Source organism: Fusarium keratoplasticum, chromosome 4, assembly GCF_025433545.1.
Source record: "Fusarium keratoplasticum isolate Fu6.1 chromosome 4, whole genome shotgun sequence".
In the NCBI taxonomy this organism is placed as follows: Eukaryota; Fungi; Ascomycota; class Sordariomycetes; order Hypocreales; family Nectriaceae; genus Fusarium; species Fusarium keratoplasticum.
The window spans coordinates 1,494,934-1,515,086 of record NC_070532.1 but is presented as its reverse complement, the minus strand read 5'-3'; the positions used below and the strand labels follow the sequence as shown (position 1 = coordinate 1,515,086).

Below are 20,153 nucleotides of genomic sequence, written 5' to 3'. Positions count from 1 at the left end.
TGCTCAGTTGTGCACACTCACCTCACACAGCAGCTGAAGCCACACCCCTCCCCTCCCGTGCCTGGGTTGTTCCGTCAATCTGTTCATGTACAACACTATCACCAGCAAAGATGAGGTTGTTGAGAATGCCATCCTTCCCGCAGCAAGCCACATTTGCCACCTCGTATTGCCAGCGATATCTCGACAATCTTAACGTTGTGGTCGCAACGAAACTCATGATGATCAAGGGTCCCCTATTCAGGGTCTTCTTCCAGAAGCTGTCGTCGCTACAGGGCTCAAAGTATGGTTGGGACTGTCATTCCCAAGAGGGCACCGGTTTGGATGATCACTACATCATCGCACATCCAACCCATGCACATCTGGCATCGTCTCTGCACCACATTCAGCAACATGACGTGGAAATGGCATTTGGAGAATGCCCACCTTCTCCACGTCGCCGGCCCCCTGACTGATTCTTTTTTTCCCGCGTGTTAGGGCTGCGAGGCTGGTGGTGAGGCGGGTAGATCGTTGCTGCGAAGGGTATCCCAGCGCCGGCAAGCGAAGCGATGGCGCGTCGTCGGTGAGGCAAGCGGAGCGGAGACGATGGATCAAGATAAGGGACGATGATCAAATATTTTTGGAACTGCCATTTTTATCTCCAATATGACCATCTCGGTGCAGATCAGCCTTTGTTCGGGGTTGACCGGTCATGGTTGCAGTGCGTTTGTGATAGTAGCATGGATGGCCTGCAACCTTGACCAAGAGTTTGGTAGTGCTACCGCAACGACGGATCCTGTCGAGCTGAGAATAGCCTCAGGTGAATTCTATAATTCACAATAAGATGTGCGCTAGATACGAGCCTGGTGGTAGCCGACCTGCCACATCTAGCAGAGACTGCAGCTTCATGGACTTGCCGAAGATGACCAAGACTAGGGTTCTCGAGATGGTCAACTCTAACCGAATGGCACCAAACCCAGAGAGCTGGTACATACTACGTACGACTTAACTGAGATTCATCATGGTTTACTATTCAACGTTGCAGTGATGACATCTCACCGTCTCGCGCAATTACATGAATCAGTTCATCTACCGTCGAGCTGACGACGAAGGGCGATATTGTCACTGATACTATTTTTGGGCTGAAAAGGGGTAGTTTAGCAAGAGACGACATTCATCAATTTCGAGAGATGCGGAATGGGTGTCGTTGCGATACATGACGCACATGCAGGCCTTGGAGTCTCACTCCTCCCTCTGTGTTGGTGATGGAACAGTAAGTTTGACCATAGTCTACACACGATTAGGGAGCTATTGGAGACGACCCAGGACTCTCTAAACCTTTTGTCTCTCTCATTCATTCAAATTGAATAAACCCAATGGCTGTTGAGCCACGTTCTGATGGGGTTGAGGCAAGCTGTCGGGTAGTTGCAAACTTGAGGGTACATAGTTGTGGATAGACGGTGAAGAATCAACCGAGTTCAGTGGTAACTCTATCTTTTTATCATTTGAATGAAATATATGCGTTTTCACTTATAAACACAACGAACTCCCGGCACGCTGCCTGGAACTGGATTCCATGAGGGCAGAACTCTTGATGACAGCTTGGGCGCTGCTTGTGAACCTCGATTTACAACCATCGGTCACGTAAACACTTGTGGATAGACTTGCGTGGCGCTTGCTATGGCTCTGACGAACGGGGAAACCCAATGCTATAGACAATAAGGACCTCCTGTATATCAACATTGTTTCTCCCAGTTCCTCCCCCCCCCCCCCCCCCCCCCCCCCCCCCCCCCCCAAAAAAAAAAAAAAAAAAAAAGAAAACCACTCTCTTATTGATGGTTAGTTTCATAGCTAGGAAATATGGAACTAGAGATCATTGTTGAATTGATTTCGTTGGATCAAGTCTTTATGGAACATGACTCAACCTCCTTGCATGACTTTTCAAGACAAACTAGCAAAGGAAATACAGGTATCAGCATAGCAATGCAGCTGAGCAAACTGTCGCTTGCCGTATTGGCTCAGATGATGTCTACATGTTGAGCTTAAGGTGTCCCTGGCTTATGGGGATAAGCCTTGGCGGTTGGACAATATCACACTCACGGCCATTACCCTTTTGTGACAGACAACTTGACTCGAATCATTTTACTTTGTTCTTTTAAACTCCCATATCCTTATGGATATATACAAAAGCATCCGTCTATTCATCATCGCTCTCGTCGTCGTCGTCTTCCTCCTCTGCATTCTCCAGCCACTCGACCAGCACCCGACACTTCTCCTTCAGGGCCACCATGCCCTCGCCGTCATCGGAACGCTCATCTCCCCACCATCCCATGATACCCTCTTCCTCGAGGATGTCGGCAGTGTACAGCTGCTGGAGGAGGGCGGCGAGCACGACGCCAACCCGGGATTGGTCGGGCCCGTGTGCGTGTGCGAGAGCCTTCTGCAGTGCAAGAATGAACTCTACTTGCTCGGCCTGGTTGTCATCCTCCTCACCACCGATACCAACCTCATTGATAAAGGTGATGGCGCCGCGGCGCGCGGTAAGAGCTCGCCCAGCGGCCTTGTTAGGGTCGAGAGCGCCGTACTCGGGTGTGAGCAGCTCAGCCGCGTGACGGGCAAAGGCAGTGGCGACAGCACGACGCATCATGGCGTCTGAGGCGTCGTTGGCAAGACGAAGACCCATGAACTCGAGCTTTGCCGAGTCGAAATCACCAGACTCAGCTCGGAGAGCGTCGAGCAGACCGTGGACTGCATCGTTGTGGAATGACATCTTCTCGCCAGCCTCATCTGAAGCGAATGATGAAAGCCGCGATCTGGTGGAGGTACCAATGGAAAGGTGTCCTTGGTCGAGGCTGTCCTCGGAAATTTCAGAAGAGAGGGTTGAGACGGATGAGGTGGAGATGTTGAACTCTGCGAGGGAGTAGAGGAGAGACTTCTGAAGCAGGGCCGGGTCCTCATCGTCGAGTTCCTCGTCTTCGGGGTCGGTAAAGGGAGCGGCGTTGGTACCAGAGCCGAGGAGTTTGGTGTCAGGGGTAACGGGGTTGCCCTCAGAGTCTACACATGAGATGATGACACTCTTGGACAGGATCGTGTCGTCGCTGACTTTGACGCCGAAGGAAATCAAGCTGCCAGCGGGTATCGAATAGTTCTTTCCGATGGTAGCGGCGTCTGCCACGACTGATCGCGATATCCTTGCACCATCCTCGATGGTAGCGTCATTCCAGACGAAGCAGTCCTCCAAAACCACGTTGGCCCCAATCTTGCAGTCCCTGCCAATGATGCTGTTGATAATCTTGCTCCCTGACCCGATGGTGCTGTTTCCGCCGAGGATTGTGTTGGAGACTGTGGCGTCGTTTGCGTAGAAGGCGCCGTGCTCAGCTACCACACCGTTAATATGGCGCTGATACGTCTGCTTGGGAACGACGTTGCATTCTGGGATGAATGGGTATGTCCACCGGTCGAGAACGTCGCGGCTAATGGCGTCGTATAGTTGCAGGTTGCTTGCCCGCGCGGCGTAGCCCTCTTCCAAGATCTCTGTGTAAATCATCTTGCCGTTCAGCTCCCAGTCCTTGAGCACACCGTGCAAGAAGTTCTTTCGAGGAAGTTCGTAGTCGAAGCTTTCCGACCAGAGGGCGAGAACTTCGGGAGTACAGATGTCGATCTGTGCATCAATGAGGTCGGCCCGGATCTCGAATTCAGTCGACAGCTCATCCACCACAGCCGGGTCCAGGGCCATATACCGGTCACTCGTCAGGGGGTTCATTTCGTCGTAGTGAAGACATCGGTTCGTCTTGGTGTCAACCACAAAAATGGGTGTGATACCGCTAGTCTTTGTTCGATGGTCCTCCAGTCCTCCACTTCGCAAAACCATGGTCATGATGTTGGCCGCGCTGGTTTCTCTTCTCTTGCGATGCGCTGCGAGGGCACTGTCAAGCATGATGTTCGAGACTAGATCTCCGTTTACCAGGATAAAATCGCCGTCGACAAGTGATCGCTTGTCCATGTCACGGAGGACGTCACCAACTGATCGCGCATCCGAGACTCGGACGAATTGAAGGACGGAGAAGGGGCATGTTCGCGCGGCGGTCGACCATCTGGAGCGGCTGATGTAGTCTTCGACTTGGTCGGTATGGGCACCACAGTAGATGTATACTTCGTTGACGCCATTCATAGCCAGGAACTCGAGGGTGTATTCGATGAGAGGGGTGTTGGCGAGTGGGAGAAGACACTGGGCAAATGGTGTCAGCTTGAGTATGGAGAGCAAAGCTCAATTCAAGGTCCCTCACTCTTGGCTTCTCGGTCGAAAAGGGTCTGTATCTATCCTGGAACGAGTCGGCGAGAACCTGGGAAGCACATTGTGAGCTCGATTTGCGCCAAACCGATACCCCGCGATGTCACATACAACGGCCTGGAGAACATCCTCGCTCTTGCTCTCGGCGCCGCCAGACTTGGCGGACTTCTTGCCCTTGCCCTTGTGCGACATGTTGTCGATGCGTTGAACGCTGCTTGACGTGATGTGGGCGTGAGTTGTGAAGACGAGGAAGAAAGCTCGACGTGGGGCTTGCGGGTGACTCAATGGCCCTGAGCCTCATGCAGCGCACGGGAAATTCTTCACCGAGGTGAGCTCACCGAATCCTCGGTGTGTGCGGGGTGATTTGCTGAGGTAAGCGTTCAGGGGTGCTACAGTGCAACAGTGCGTGCAGCCGTTGGTCCCGCACGGCCCGTGGCGGAACTCTCTCTCGGACGATGAGCTTCGATAGACTTTGGTGAGCATTCCAGCTCTCGTGAACTTCCTTGTTATCAGGTACAACCGACTCATCATTTCTACAGTATGCGGCAAACTCACCCCTCGCGGCTCTCTACAGTAATCGTGATTGATTCTGTCAAATACGGTGCCATTGGCCTTTGCTGCCGTTCTACCTGCCGGTTCGGGGCATGTCTCCCAATTAAGCTCTGACTTATGCCGATCAACATTTCATTGGCCCGGGAGGAGAAAAAAGGGTTGACAGTTGTGTAACCACCTGACAGTTGACAGCGCCGTCGTGAAGCCAACCTTTTTTTCGCCTGAGCCTCGTGGCAGCTAAACAAGAATCGACAGCCTTAGACGGACGCATGGGACAGGCACCTCGCCAGGCACGACAGGGCTTCTCGAACCAGCAGAGATGGGTGTCGTCTCGGTTCCGGGAGGCGGCCGAGCCCGGTTGGGGGGACTAATACTAATCATTAATCATTGCTGGCTCGCCGGGTAGTCCGACGAGTTTCGGATGCTTGCTTTTTCTTTTTCGGTGTGTGGTTTGGGAGACAGAGACATGCCTGTGCTGTGCGGTGCTGGAGACGCACAGTATCTCACCTCAGTCAGCATTAACAAGTCTTGGGTCTGGAATTGTCTGACCTTTTTAACCTCCTTGAAGAGGCCGTTTCCCCGACGAGGATGTTTCCGAGACAAAAATGTTCTGAATTGTGATGAAACCTTTGAATACCAGACAGACAGTTCCCGCTCTGGCTGCTGTACGAGGCCGAGCGTGCCGACAGAGCAACGACTGATGGTCTCAGGTCAAGTCATGATTGCGTGGTCTGGCGTCGAACCCGCCCTCTGTTGTTTCTTTGTTTCCTTTGTTTTTCCCTATCACATGTCTCACTCGTAGATTTTTGTCTCCCTGGCGATCCTTGCGTTGTGACTGGCAGCTAAAGTTCAAGCTGGAGTTCCAGGGCACTTTGGAGGAGGGACAGCAGCCCATTGACCCCGCAATCTTGAAGGGGCCAGTTCAGAATGTCCTTTACCATCATTGAATGTGTTGTCCTGATGCCGGGTTTGGACTCATTGCCGCAATTTGCTGCTCAAAGTCTTGCCAGTGTATTCGGTGGCCAGAGGGACCTGCTTGGTACAGTGCGCAAATACAGTTCGCGCCAGAGCTGCCCCATCCGATGTGCACTGTATTTCCGTCCTTCCAAATCTGCACCTGACCAACGGCCAGGGCCAGGGCCACGGTCCCGTGAAGCTCCATCCAGCTCGCTTGTCTCTTCTTCCTCAACATCCGCTTATCTCTTCACGACAAGAAGGCTTCTAAACATGTTCCAAGGGCCCTCTATGCGAGGTCCTCCGACACGCTATCCGACCTAGCAACCACTCAGAGAACCCAGCTAAGCGAGTTATGCCCCGGCCGTCAGGCGGCATGTGAGGAGAAGATCTTGCCTGAAGACCTGGGCTAGCAAACCACAAAGCCACACCCCTTGCCTAGCCCGCTCCCGCGCACCAAATTGCCCTCCAAGGATGTTCTCTCACCTTTGGTCGATCACTCTCCCGGTTAGATCCGCTGAATGAGATCTGAGAGCCTGCTCCCTCGCCTACTCTCCCAGTCACAGCGTCCATTCCAGGCGAACGGAGCCTACGGCGGATGCTACCATGGAACCAGCCTGGGTTGGGGACAGACAGATGACCGAGTCGGATCGTTGGTTGTACTCGGCCATCATGACTCCTGCTTCAATATTGACTACTACAAGCGTAGTCAATTACTGACAGCCGCCCCGTTTTCTCAACAAGCTCCTAGCCCAGACGGCCGTTGTCTTCGTATTTTCTTCTAGCGCCGAGCCAATGGAAGGTCCATTGTCGTCAAAGGGACTCGGTCCCTTGTGCTAGGTCTGATATGGTCCCCTTTCCTGCATTATGGGGCTCTCTCCTCTCGGTACTTGGATCCCTCCAACCTTTCCCGCCTTTTCTCACCTTAGGATGTTTGAGTGGATGCACTATCGACTCTGGGCCAAATCAACAAGCCGCATTCTCGAAACGGACCCTTGATTTGACACTGATATCTGGGAGTCTCACGACTGCGTCAGCCCCCTCAAACTCAGACCGAAGCCATGGCTCGATAAAAAGCAAGAGGATACCTCCTTTATGGCAGCATCTGAGGAACAGCGCGCGACGGATCTGGGAGATGAGCAAGAGTCAAGACCGATGCAACATCACGCTGGGTTCTTGACTCTAGTGACTCGAGTTAACGTCCATAGCGGACCAATGACCCAAACAACCGGGTCTGGAACTCAATCGTGGGTTGCGACATGCATCCCGCATCGATCGAAGAGGGGAATTGGCTAGCATTCCTCGGGATGAAAGGAATCACAGCCAGGAACGTGGCTCCGCGAGCTGGGCGGTCCAAGGGCACAGCTCGATAGCCTTCGTGTCGACCATCACCCCGGCCTGGGTGGGTGTTTTCCAGGTTTCGAGCAGCAGGCGTTGAAGGGTCCGCGACAACCCACACCTGTCTCCCTGCATAGCGCAGCATGGCATGGACACGGGAGACAGACTCGACTTGAGAGAGAAAAGGGTCTGCATCATGTGTCACTGCGCGTCCATCCTTGAGGGTGCAGCGGTTGGATGAGCGACACTGGAGTGGGTGAAACCAGGCAGACAAAATTGTCTGCTCTCGGGACAAATGTGATGCCGGAAACAATCGGGGTCCAAGCCGAGGGACAGGACAGGACAGGACAATTCGACGGACGCGTTAATACCTTACGGGCACGCCGTGGGATCCGAGGCTTGGAGCTGAAGACGATGGAAATGGCGGCCTCGCTGTTCTTTTTGCGCAATAACGATCAGCGTGGCGCCGAGACCAGGACGGTAGCGGATGGATATGCTTCCAGGGCTTCCCATCTCAACAACCGAAAGTCTTCACAAACTAATAATGTCTAAGCAGCTACGGTGGGCAATGGTGGACGCCACCCACTTGAGTCCGGGGCGATCTTCAGTGCAACCAGCCAACCAGAGACAATGGTCAGCGCGCGATGGACCAAAACTATGGATTTGGCCCCGTCAAGGCGACACCCCAGCGACGGCCGCCAAACTTGTTCGCGCAATAAGGCTCCATTCCCACAGAGATGCTTGCTCGACGCTAGCCGTCCTCGGAAGGGCTCCTTCCGACTCAAGCTTTTCCCTCCTTTACTGCCGCTCCGCTGGGCGTCCTATGCGCCTCGCCTTGCTCACAGCACAGGCCCCAGGGGCCCCCCAGCGACCCCTGGTCAAGCCGAAGTGGGAATGGGAAGTGCCAAATCTGCTCTGCTCTCGAGGTCTTGCCTGGGCTTGGGCATGGGCTGGCTCTGGCTGGGGCTGCTGAGTGAGTGTCCACGAGAGTCGCCGTCCACTTGGAAGAGAGGGGGGGCTGTACGAAGCACTGTGCCATGCCCACTCGACAGGGCGATGAGATAGGTCACAATAACCCCCCCAGCTGCCCAGCCCAGCCCGGCGCATCCCATCCCATCCCATCCCATCCTGGGACAGCCAAGCTCAGGCTGTTCTGTTCCACTCACGCCTGTGCCCACACGCACGCCCAACTTTGATGCTGCTGAGATACAACTCAGGCCCTGTCCCCGTTCCCCATTCTCCATCTCCATCTCCGTCCTCCGTTTCCTGTCCTTGTTCTTGCCATTGCGACGGCTCTCCTGCATCGCAGCCTCAACCTCTCGGCGACGAGACCCCCAGCAGGCGCCTCACCTTTGCAGCGCTTTGCCACAGCTTCTCTGCACTGCACTGTCCTGCCCCGTCCTTTCGCCTTCGCGGCCAGCGCGTCGAGACTGTCGATCTTGAACCCCCTCGATCCTCGTCACCGGTCCTTGCTGCGGTCATCACCGCTCGCCCTCTAGCGTGTTCCAATTTATCGCCTTCGCCAACAGACAACCACCGACTTTCCTCGACCTCTTTTCTACTCTCGATTGGATAACGACGGACGACGATTCGGCTCGGCTCAACGGCTCTTCGTCAACGGGTACCTCGACTGGCGACTCGACTCTTAACCGAAGTATCTGGTCAACAACCATCATCTATATTGAGAGCATCACATCGCGCACGATCATCAACAACCCCATCGCATCGAAACCATGTCCGGCGGAGATGTGACCCCAACCCCTGGGGTTGGTGGCAGTAATGCCAGCGAATTTGTGAGTGAACGGGATGGCGATATGTCTACTGGACGGCAACTAATACTCCTTTTCTAGGTTCGCAAGCTGTATCGGTATGGCTACAATCACAGCGTCCTACTATGAATAATACTGACCAAGTTAAGAATGCTTGAGGATCCAGCCCATCAAGATGTTGCTCGATGGGGCAAGGACGGCGATACATTTGTGGTTGTCGAGGTATGCCATGCCGTCCATATATATGCACGCGATCTTGGTGACGAAACGCTAATAGACTTAGAATGAAAAATTCACTCGTTCCATTCTTCCCAAGCATTTCAAGCACAGCAACATGGCGAGCTTTGTCCGCCAGCTGAACAAGTACGATTTTCACAAAGTCCGGCAGACGAATGACAGCGGATCCGCCTCAAATGGCGCCAACGTGAGTGCTAGCTGTTCACTGAAGGATTCATCCCTCGCGCTAACCATGCGCGCAGACGCTCGAGTTTAAGCATCCCAACTTTAGAGTCGGCAGCAAAGATGACCTGGATAACATCCGCCGAAAAGCGCCAGCTCCTCGTAGGACCCAGGCGACGGAGGATTTCACAACTAGCCACCACATCAGTGTTATGAATGAGCAACTCACGGCCACGCAGCAACAAGTGCAGCAGCTCCAGGAACTCTTTACCGAGGTCTCCCAGACCAACCGACTGCTTGTAAACGAGGTCTTGACGCTGCAAAAGATGCTGAACGCGCAGAAGCAGTCTCAGTACGAGATGCTCAACTTCCTCTCCACCTCTGGCAATCGCCACCAGCAGCAGTCGATGCACCTCAACGTTGGCACCTCACCTCTGGATGGCTCAGATGAGTCGGCGCCTGAGCTGCGACGAGCCCGTGAGCTCCTGTCCAGCGTCACACCGGATCAGATTGCTGACCGAGAGCTTGAGCGTCTCCAGGGCGTGTATGGATCTCCGGCTGACTCGGCGGTTGTGATTCCGCAGGCGTCCATGCCCATGATGCACGATCCCATGAACGATATCAACCGATATCCCGTGTACCCTGTCGGCCAGACGGTCGGCATTGACCCCTTCCACTCGGATCACATCCACAAGATCCCCTACGCGATCCCCAATGATTCGAGCGGCAATGCCATGCAGGAAGTGCCCGCTCCCCAACCCATCAGCGCTCAGTCCCAAACAAGCTCCAACTCTTCTAGCAACTCTGCCTTGATGTGGGCGTCGAGGAAGCCACGGATTCTCCTCGTCGAGGACGACCCGACCTGCGCCAAGATTGGTATCAAGTTCCTCAAGTCGATGGGATGTGAAGTCGAGCATGCTGTATGTGACTCTGATTCTCGATATTGCCCTTCGGTTGAACCTGACTGACTGTTGAAATAGCAAAACGGTGCCGAGGCGTATAGCAGGGTTACCAGTGTTGGCCGCGATCATTTCGACATGATCTTTATGGATATCATCATGCCCAGACTGGACGGTGTTTCGACAACCATGTACATTCGACAGGACTGCCCGGCGATTCCCATCGTAGCTATGACTTCCAACATTCGGTCAGACGAAGTCCACTGCTATTTCGAGCATGGTAAGCATAGATCGGAATGAGGCTTTCGGCAGACATGGGCTAATAAAGGTTGCGAACAGGCATGAACGGAGTTTTGGCCAAGCCATTCACCAAGAGTGGGATGCAGAAGATTGTCGAGAATCACTTGAGCTATCTCCTCAAGAATTACGACCCTTCAACCCAACAAGAGTCCGGCTCGGGATACGTGGTGGGCGGTGCAGGATACATGAACCCTCCCAATAACCTGACGACGCCCGGCGGAACAACGTTCAAGTTCGAGACAACTCCCACGCCCCCTGCGACCGGCTCGACGTGGTCGCCCGGACAGATGCCTCAGGCTTCGCCTATGACGACAGGAATGGATCAGGGATACGGCATGGTGAACGGAGCCAACTACGGCCTGACACCGGCCAGCGCAACCCGAGCCAACTTTCCTGGAGGCATCTCGCAAGGCGCGCCGAGCCAGGGGCGCATGGATGGCCAAAGTCCGCCAGAAAAGCGACAGCGCACCTACGTGTAAGCGTTTGTTTCGGATGGGTTGCGTCGTTTGATCTTTGTCGAAGTGTACATGCAGCACACTTGACTACATGATGAGGAGTATGGCGTTTGAGGCGCGAATGGCATGAACCATGACCGTCGTGGGCCGATGTGTCTGGTCAGGTCTGATCTCTGGGGAGAAAGAGTTTGTCGTAGCTGCTGTGATTCAGAGAAGAAAGTCTCTTGATTCGTTTGGGTCATGACGATGGCATTTAGCAAAGAGGAGGATGTGAATTTGGGATTATTTGACTGCTAGCGGCGGGTCGGCGAGTTGCCCGTCTGCGAGCAAGTGACGGACGGCGCGTATATGGATCGATTTTCGGGGTATATGCCTGATGACACTTGTTTGATACCTGCGTATAATATCATTATATTACCATTTGAGGGGCTGTTTGCCAGCCCTGATGGATTCAAAGACGGATTGACATTGAGATGAGCAAAAGATGGGCCGTGAAAGGCGAAGCAAGATTGCCATGGTGTGTCAAATGTCGAATTCCTCGAATAGTCGGATAGGCCAATACCTGGGCTGTTTAGTGTTGGTCGACGGATATACACAAGAGTTGACAGAACAGGAGGGTTGCAAGGAACGGATCGGACGGACGGTCGCAACGATATATACCTGCCACTCGTCGCAGTACGTAGCAGTTTAGCAACGGTCCCTTTGCCTTTTTTTCCCAGGATTGTCCAGGTGTGGCACAGGGAGGTGCAGGTCCATCGAGTTCTGGACCGTCGCGACGGGTGGGGTTGGTGATGGATGTTTCGACATGCGGATTTCCGTGGCACCCGCTTCGCTGCTCGCCAAGAAAGAGGGAATTTAACTGATTGCGTAGGCAGTTGCTAACTAATCGGCTAGGTAGCTACTTCTCTGCACCGGTAGTTTGTAGTTCCGCCGTTGGACGGGGGGTATCAACGGCTCTGCCTGTTCGCTTGGCTGGACCGTTGCATGATGGGTCGTGAACTGTAATCTTTTCCGTCTGGGCCCCGGTTCTCGGTTGTCGACTTTGCCCATGCTGACAATTGTATGGATGAACCCTGTCTTCTGATCCATCTCTTGTTCCGTAAAATACGTGTCTTGTTGGTGAACCTCAGAGTGACATCCAGGCTGTTGACACATCCCAAGTGGCTTTTTTGTATCACCCCGAAACCACCCCCCAGTTAACACAACCAAACCTTCAAAGAGGAGAAATGCATTAAATCGGGTGGTGGCAGTGCAAACAAACAATCAACAACGCGACCCTCCATCATGTCGATCCCCCTGGATCCTCCTGGGTTGGGGTGTCGTCGACTCTGCTTTGGTTTCGAAGCTAGAAGTTCTAGACACAGCACTACCGAGAGGCCAGGGCGTGCTGAAATGGGGAAATGACGTCGACTGCGTCATCATAATCGTCCGAGGACCCTGCTAGCATGAGCTCTAGATGCTCCTCCTGCATCTCAAGGGCTGTCCCTTTCTGTTCCAGGCTGGGGTCTTTTCCTTCTTGTACAACTCTGGCGTCCAGTCGGTCATGGCCAGGCGGAAAGGGTCGGGTGCTTTTGCTTTGGTCCAACACACACACATAAACCCAACATGGCGTTTGGTCTAAGGCTAGTCGAGATCCTGGACCTGAGGGTAACGCAAGTGTATCCCCAGGGAGGGTGATATGTCACCACGACCCGAGGATTTGACCGTGACGGCATGGTAGCATGGCCTAGAACCACAGCTCAGTATGCGCGGTAAGCGTTGCAGGGATGGGCCAATTCCATTCTCCTCCGGCGTCGTATAACATCAGCTGGTTTCCAGCTCTGAACCTGATGCTCGTGAACTGGTCTCTCCACAGATGTAAGGGGGGCGGAGCTCATGGTCCTGCGTGAAACGGTTTGGTCCTTTCCTTTGGGATTCTAGAAGAATTGGTCGCTGCCCACACGTCATCGACGTCCAAGATCAAAGACATTTCGATCCGCGGATCGGGATTCAGACATGCCTGGGCTGGTCCAGTCTGGTCGTACCGAGAGCGCGAGGTGTTGGATCTCGGCTCCCTCCTTTCGAACAATCCAGCCTGGCTTTGAACATGTCCCAAGATGATGTTCTGTCCATCGCTTGCCGACCCAGCTCCTGCGATGGAAGCAAACCTCGACAAGCTTTTGCTCTTCGTTGCGCGCGGGAGGTCAAGTCCAAGTGGAGATTCATCATGCGGCTGAGGAGCTGACAAGCATGAATCACCTCATCCTGGCCCTTTACACAGCCAAACCCTCTCTCTCTCTCTCTCTCAGCAACAACACGCAGAACAGCCAATGCCCCAAATGAGTCAATGCCGCCATAGGGCTGAATGCCCCCAGTTGTCGGTGGACGTGCCCAACTTGACCAGACAAGGACATGAAACGCTCGGGTTTGGAGCAAAAGACTAGCTGCTGCATCCATCAACATACTCATGAGCTCTCGAATAGTCGCCTCGCCATAGCCGCGTCTTGTCGCAGCACAATGCCTCTTTCGGATGTGCTCCGTTGCAGCTGCTCCAGCTGCTTACTCCGTGCAGGGAAGAACTGCATCTGCGCGGAGACTTCTGTCCAGATTAGGTTGCAAGCTGCGCTGGGCTGATCGATATTTTTAGTTGCAGTGTCGTAGGGCTGGCTGTGAGCTGATGCCCTGGTGTTGATTCTTTAAAGGTTTCTGGCATCGGTTCGTGCTCTCTGCAAGCCAGTCTTCTCAACCCGCCGTCGAAGCAAGCCACCAACTTGAGCAGTCGTCGTCTCCATGGCTGGCCACAGCAATCTCGTCCAGGCCATGGCCCTCCTGGTCCTGAGCCTTTCGATGCTCGTCACCCCAGTCTCTGCCTCGTGGAGCAACCCGATGGAACACTTCTACTCCACCTACAACCGCGGTCTGCAAGAAATCATCCATAACAACTGCTCCGAGACGTACGCCTTATATCTTCAGGATCGTCACAATGAGTCCAACGTCAGCCCGGGCCTCCGTATATTCAAGAACGACGTAACCATGACCAGGGAGATGGTTGAGTGCATCTTCGATCATACCCCCGAGTTCATCAAGTCCAAGATGTCTGCCGCTGCCATCGTCCTCGGCCTTGCACCCACAATCATCGCGACTCTCGGCGTCAGGCCGCAGGAGACTGCCATGGTGTCGGTTGTTGGTCGTCGCCATTTGCTTGCCTTTGCCCTCGCCGTCGGCTCGCCTGCCCTCAACGCATACCGATCGTCCGAGTATAATTCCATCATCGAGAGTCTCAGGGAAAGATCACGCCAGCGGCCAGACGCCATGCGACGACTTGACCCGTTCATCACGGCCATATCATACTGCCTCGCTGGTGCTTCCATCGCAAACATCACAGAACTGACTTATCGACTTGGAGCCGGAACCATCTTCATAGTACTCCCCGATTCCGAATACCTGGCCCTTCTCTGGGCCTTTCTCGGCGTCTTCATCCACTTCATGGCTGGCATAGCGTTGCGAATGCGACTGTCTTCCGAGGTTAAGTCGGTCGATGAGGAGATGACACGGGGCTCCTGGCCAGTGAGTGTGGCCAAGGGTCAGGTCGACCTCATGGCCCGACGTTCCAGGATCATCTTCACCGTTCACCCCGAGTCGCTGAGCTTCTTCTCCATGTCCCTCGTCACCACCATAGCCACAGCCTGCCACATCATATTTGGCACTATGGTCTTCTCCAGTATCCAGTTCGTGTCAATCAACGACAGCTTGTCCATTGTTGCACGCCTAATGGCTAGTGCCATCGTGTGCCGCATTATCGTGACATATGAGCTGCTCGTTCTTCGAGAGTCGGTAGAGGAAGCTGTTGATCCGACAGTTACCACAACATCGAAACACGTCTTGAGCTTTAAGTAAGGGTATCTTGGGGTGCCTTTCAATCGCGGTGCAAGAGGAAGGCCGAGAAAGGGTCATGTGAGAAAGCAAGGCGGTGATTAGTGCCGGAAAAGAGAAAACGCAATTACGAGAGAGCATGAATTAATGATGGAGGAGAGAAGTTGAAACAAACTTGAGGTTATCTCCAGGGATTATGTAAGAGGCAGAATCCGGGTGCAGGTGCTGCGCCCCTTCCCTTCCCTCCTTATTTGTGTTGATACGAAATGGAAGGTTCAGACTTGCATCTACCTGAGTAGGTAGGTAATCTTCTCTACCAACCCAAGGTATATTTCGATGGCTTTAGAACATGAACTCAGTTATGCTTGTCGTATAGATAGTATTGTGTGGTATCAACAAGATACCCATACAAGGAGAACACTCCTAATCGACTTATCATGAGATTGAACAATGACCTCAAGAACACCCATGTTAAGAAATTGTACTATTCAACATAATCTGTCCCTAATCAAACGCCGTGCCATGGTATAGATGCATATATACAACTCGTTGTCCCCCCTCGTCGTTACCTATCCCTTCCCTGGCAGCGCAAGTTACAGTCGAGCAACCAACCCATCGATTTTCAAACTATTTCTGGCCCATACAAATAATCCATTACTTCGTTTGTTTACCTCTTCTCGCTCTTCTCTACCTGCAGCGTCGAAAACGAGCAGTACTTGTCCTTGATGGCCACAACCTCGTACGTACCCTCCTGGCTCGCCTTGACCACCTTGCTGTGCTCGTACGAAACATCATGTCTCGTCTCGAGGACAGAGCTGCGCTGGCCCTTCTTGGCGTTGGTGCTACGCGTGTACGTGAATTCGAAAGGAGGTGTGCCCCAAAACTCGAACAGAATGTCCACCTCATTGCCCTCGTGGATATCCACGCGGGACTGCTTGCCACGGCTGATCTGGACGCTGGGCATTGGGTGAATCGTCTTGGGGATGTTGACGGCGGCACGGCATTCGCTGGCCTTGTCCGAGATGCTAGTGATCGTAAACTCGCCAGGCTTCTCGGCGATACGGCGGAAGTTGGTTGTCTGGGACTTCGCATTCCATCTACCGTTGAAGTCGTAGGTGATATCGAAAGGAGGAGTTCCAGAGAGTGTGTAAGCGATACGCTCACCGACGCAGTAGTCGCGTCGGGACTCGAGAGGGTAGATCGATGGCGCCTCGAAGAGTTGAATCTGAACCGAAGGTCCGCCAATCTCGTACTTGCGTTGGCAGCCACGGGCGTCGCGGACGGTACGAACGCGGACCTGCTGTGTGCCAAGACGGAGGTGCTGGCGGGGAATTCTCATGCCATACGAGTTAGAGTCGATAGAGGGGATGCGGTAGGTCTCAGGAGGAGAACCAGCCTGGTGCTTGATCTCAACTTCGACATAGAAGGGGGCAACACCGGTGAGAGTGAGGGGAATCTTGTCTTCCTGCTCCTGCTCCTCCATGCAATACTTGAACGACTGCCCAGGCTTCGTGAAGACAGCCGAGGGCTTGGCATTGACCCGCTGCTGGATGATGAGAGGGTTGAAGTTCTTGTCGCTGTTGTAGAGATTATCCGCAAGAGCCGAGAACTTGTACGTGTAGTCGCCGGCCTTGACAGTGTCCATTGAGATGGCTGCCTTGGAGAGGGCAGCATCGAATTCCTTTCTGCTGATGGCGCTGGAGCCTTGGAATGACTTGTGCCTGACCTCGTACTGCACATGATAGGGAGGTGATCCTGCAATATGTTAGAAAACTGGGCCAGAACATGAACAAATTCGACTTACCTTTGAGGTTGACCTCGAAACCGTCGATGTCTCCTTCACAGACGTCCTTTTTGACAAATAGACCATCACTGGGGCTGATGCTCGCAGACTCGACGAGGGAAATCTCAGGTCGCGGGAACCAATCCACCTCAAACTTTGATGCAGAGGGTTCGACAGATCCAGGACACTGGTTATCACGAACCTCAATCAGCTCGTAGGTACCTCGAGTCCTGACGAGCAGGAAGTCGTTGGCGCTCTTTGCCTGCTTGGTAATCACCTCGCCTGAGCCGTCGAGGTTCCTGTATTGGATGTTGAAGGGGGGCTCTCCCTGGAGACGCAGAGGCAGGCGCAGCGGCGTGTCTTCGACGGCCATGATCTTTTGCTTGTGCTCAACAAAGCCAAAGGCAGCCCGGGGCTGTTGTCGTCGGACAGCGATCTTGACCTGATCCTGGAGGAAGGTTCGGCAGCCACGTGTGTCTTGGACGCTGCTCAAGGCAAGGATGTACTCTCCACCCTTGCTCAGTGTCGCCGTCTTGATCTTGAACGTGTTCTCCTCAATACCCGTAACTCGTTCCGACTTTCGCTTTCCGTCATGAACAATCTCCCATTCCAGATTGAAGGGGGCGTCGCCGTAGAGAACCACATCAAGCTCAACCTCGGAGTCCAAGCAGGCGCTGATGGTCTTGCTAGAGCTGGCAATCATAGCCGAGGCTGCAGGCTTGACAACCTGCTCCAAGACCTTGTCATCGCCACTGAGAGGCAGATTTTGATAGATAGCATCGTCGATAGACTTGAAGACGTACTTGTGGCGACCCGCCATCTTGGGTACCAACTCCAGTTGAGATCGAAGCCCCGAGACACGATGGACCTGTCTGTCAACATGCCCATCGGTGACGACATCGTACCGGACAACAAAAGGAGGAGTACCAACGAGATCTAGATCCACTCGGAGTCCGATAGAGTTCCCGGCACATTTGTCGGGAATGTCCTCTGAGCGGATAGAGAGGGAGGGCTCCAAGGGGTTCAGAAGGAGGCAGGAAGAGGGCTCATGAACCTCACCCTTGCAAGCTCCGCTGGACACAGACTTCAAAGTGTACAGACCGGGCTCTGAGACCAAGGGCTTGTCCTTGCCATTTCTAGCCGAGTAGCTTCCAACCGACACCTCGTCTCCATGATCTCCGCTGTTGGTGAGGGAATCAATGGGGGAAAACTCCCAAGTGATCTCATACGACGTGTCATCGTTGGGGCCGGCCATGGAGAAGCTAACAGGAAGTCTAGCGGTGTTTCCTTTGGCAACCTTGACGGGGTTGCGCAAATCACAACCATCGAGACGGGCCTTGGGACGCTCCTTGACCTTGAACTGGCGGGTCAGGGCCTTTGACTTGGACTTTTCGCCTTGATCATTAGTTTCGGCATACTTGACCACGTTGTTAAAGGCGTCGTGAACCTCATCAACCGAATATTCCCAATCGCCCGAGGATGTCATTGATTCGTTGAGGCCGACAGTGACCTTGCGTGGGCTGACCCACGAGATGTCGTCTGGATCCTCTGGAACAAGGCCTGAGGAGGCGCCAAGAAGCGGCGAAGAGAAGCCATCAGGTTGGAGATGCTGAAAGTGGAAGCTGTGATCCTTGCCATTGATCGTACGGCTGTACAGAATCTTCAGAGGAGGCGTGCCGTATACGTCCAGTGCGAGGTTGGAAAGGTCCTGGATACAGCGCTCGTTGTCTTCAGAAGCTCTAATTCTGGCCTGGGGACAGGGCACGACGTATGTATCCTTGATGGTCCGCTGAACTTCAAGCTTGTACTCATCCAAAACCTTTCCAAGTCGGTAGACGCCTGGCTTCTTAACCGGGTAGTCCCACTGAAAGCCAGAAGTGGTCTGGTCGGCGGTGTGCTCTCGAATTTGCTTGGCCACCTTGCCGACTTCACGATGCGAAATCTTGATCGTCTCTTCTTTGTTTGTCTCGAGGTCGATTCGGATGAGCTCGATTTCGGCAGGGATGGTGGCGTTGAAATAAATCGGCAAGGACGCAACGTTCCGAGGCTTGGTGGTCAAGCAGAATGGCTTTCCCTCAGGATTGAGGACAGCGGAACCCTCAGGCAAGATGTTGATGATTTGCTTTCCCATAATGAGGGAGTGGTTGTTGAGGATGCTCGACACCTTGACACCGCGCTCGGAGATGGAGATTTCACGGTCGTAGAGGACTTTGACGAAGCCGAGGAGCCACGATTGCCACGGGATCTAGATGCACGAATTAGTCTTGAGACAATCAGACCGTGACCTAGGCAACTTACCGGAATATTAAACATGAGCATATAGTTGAGTACAAGGTGTAGAGAAAAGACGGTGGTGACAACGGGCTGCGAGAGCTCGAGCCATGGTATCCTGAGCTCTGGAACACCGAAAAGAAATGCAAAGTCGATAAAGATCCATTTTAGGAATAGGAACCAAGAAGTATCGCCATCTTCGAGAACCTGGAGCCAGTCGTAGAGCTTCCACGCCCACAGAAGGACGTAAACACCAAAGGCATAGAGTCGTTGCTGGGGGGCATCGAGAACGGTCAAGGGGATGACAGGCTGGCTCGCGGCGGCGTGCGCTTGGACATTTTCGGGGGCGAGAGGCAGAGCGGGAGACCTCGGTGCCTTTGCAGAAGATGTCGAGCCGGTCGAGGTAGGAGTTTGCTGTTGATCGTGATATCGTCGAGCGGTGGTAGCTGGGGTAGCTGGAAACCCAGACCGCAGGCGGGGAGTCGATGCGCTCATGGCATTCGCATTCCGGGGAGTAAAGAGGCAGCAACTAAAAGAAAAGCATGGAAAGGCAAGCGAAGTCGCAGCCTGGGCGATCGGGGCGCAAGAGGACGACGGATTTGTTGCGCGTCGTGGAGGTTGAAGAAGCGCGGGTGCGTTGTTGGCGGTCGATGTTTTGAATGTAGTTTTCACGGGCGGACAATGGAAATTCCTTTGAGAGCCTATGGGACCTCCAGCTAATGCGTCACGTCGAGACGCGCCTAGCTAAGGTACCTCTGAGCTAAGGCACCAGCAGTGCCTGGCAGGGGTACCCAAGTCCAGCTTCAGGGTCATGCGCCTGATGATATGGAGGCCATGGAAGCACTATGTCGAAGTAAAAACGAAAGAGAAAAAATACGGTAAAGAGCAGAAAATATACATTATTCTTCCATTTCTTCTCCACCGATTGTCAAAAAAGCTCATGGCGAAATCATACCTACCTAAGCACCTGTTCCTCACCTTAGGTACCTAGGTAGGTACAGTGAAGGTACTGGCGATCAGATGTACCTACATATCGACCCTTCAGGCACAGGTTACTCGTGGGATAGATAAGATGAAAGCTCCATTAAGAACTCATAAATACTTAGCATTGAAGCCTTTTCAGGTGAGTGATTGAGTATCTCGTCGGTAAGTCAGGTACCGGCCGTTTTTGCTGCAGCTCTTGTCCCCCAATTGATTGGCTGGCCACCTGCAAGCTCGCGCTCGAAACAACAAATATTCTCATGTGATTGGACCAGGCCATGGGGTTTCCACCCTCAGACCAAGCAAACGGGCAAGCTCCCTTCAACGTCCAGG

At 53.6% G+C, this 20,153-nt stretch overlaps 2 protein-coding genes and 2 pseudogenes across 4 annotated transcripts, besides 2 other annotated features; 2 read left to right on the top strand and 2 right to left on the bottom strand.

Annotated features, from left to right (window-relative positions):
- Positions 1–2,173: 2,173 nt before the first annotated feature.
- Positions 2,174–4,480, bottom strand: NCS57_00554400 (annotated as a pseudogene). The gene is made up of 3 exons: positions 4,379–4,480; positions 4,263–4,319; positions 2,174–4,204 (listed from the first exon to the last, which is right to left on the bottom strand).
- Positions 2,174–4,480: a sequence feature.
- A 4,364-nt stretch (positions 4,481–8,844) lies between these two features.
- NCS57_00554300 (uncharacterized protein) lies at positions 8,845–10,957 on the top strand (the record flags this gene model as incomplete). The annotated part of the gene is made up of 7 exons (XM_053055461.1): positions 8,845–8,904; positions 8,962–8,978; positions 9,030–9,102; positions 9,164–9,304; positions 9,360–10,199; positions 10,260–10,458; positions 10,518–10,957. The coding sequence occupies 7 exons, from the start codon at positions 8,845–8,847 to the stop codon at positions 10,955–10,957; spliced, it is 1,770 nt and encodes a 589-aa protein (XP_052914416.1).
- A 2,745-nt stretch (positions 10,958–13,702) lies between these two features.
- NCS57_00554200 (uncharacterized protein) lies at positions 13,703–14,809 on the top strand (the record flags this gene model as incomplete). Its single annotated transcript, XM_053055460.1, has 1 exon — positions 13,703–14,809. One exon carries the CDS (start codon positions 13,703–13,705, stop codon positions 14,807–14,809), a length of 1,107 nt encoding a protein of 368 aa, XP_052914415.1.
- A 643-nt stretch (positions 14,810–15,452) lies between these two features.
- NCS57_00554100 lies at positions 15,453–19,502 on the bottom strand (annotated as a pseudogene). The gene is made up of 3 exons: positions 18,867–19,502; positions 16,590–18,813; positions 15,453–16,540 (listed from the first exon to the last, which is right to left on the bottom strand).
- Positions 15,453–19,502: a sequence feature.
- Positions 19,503–20,153: the final 651 nt, after the last annotated feature.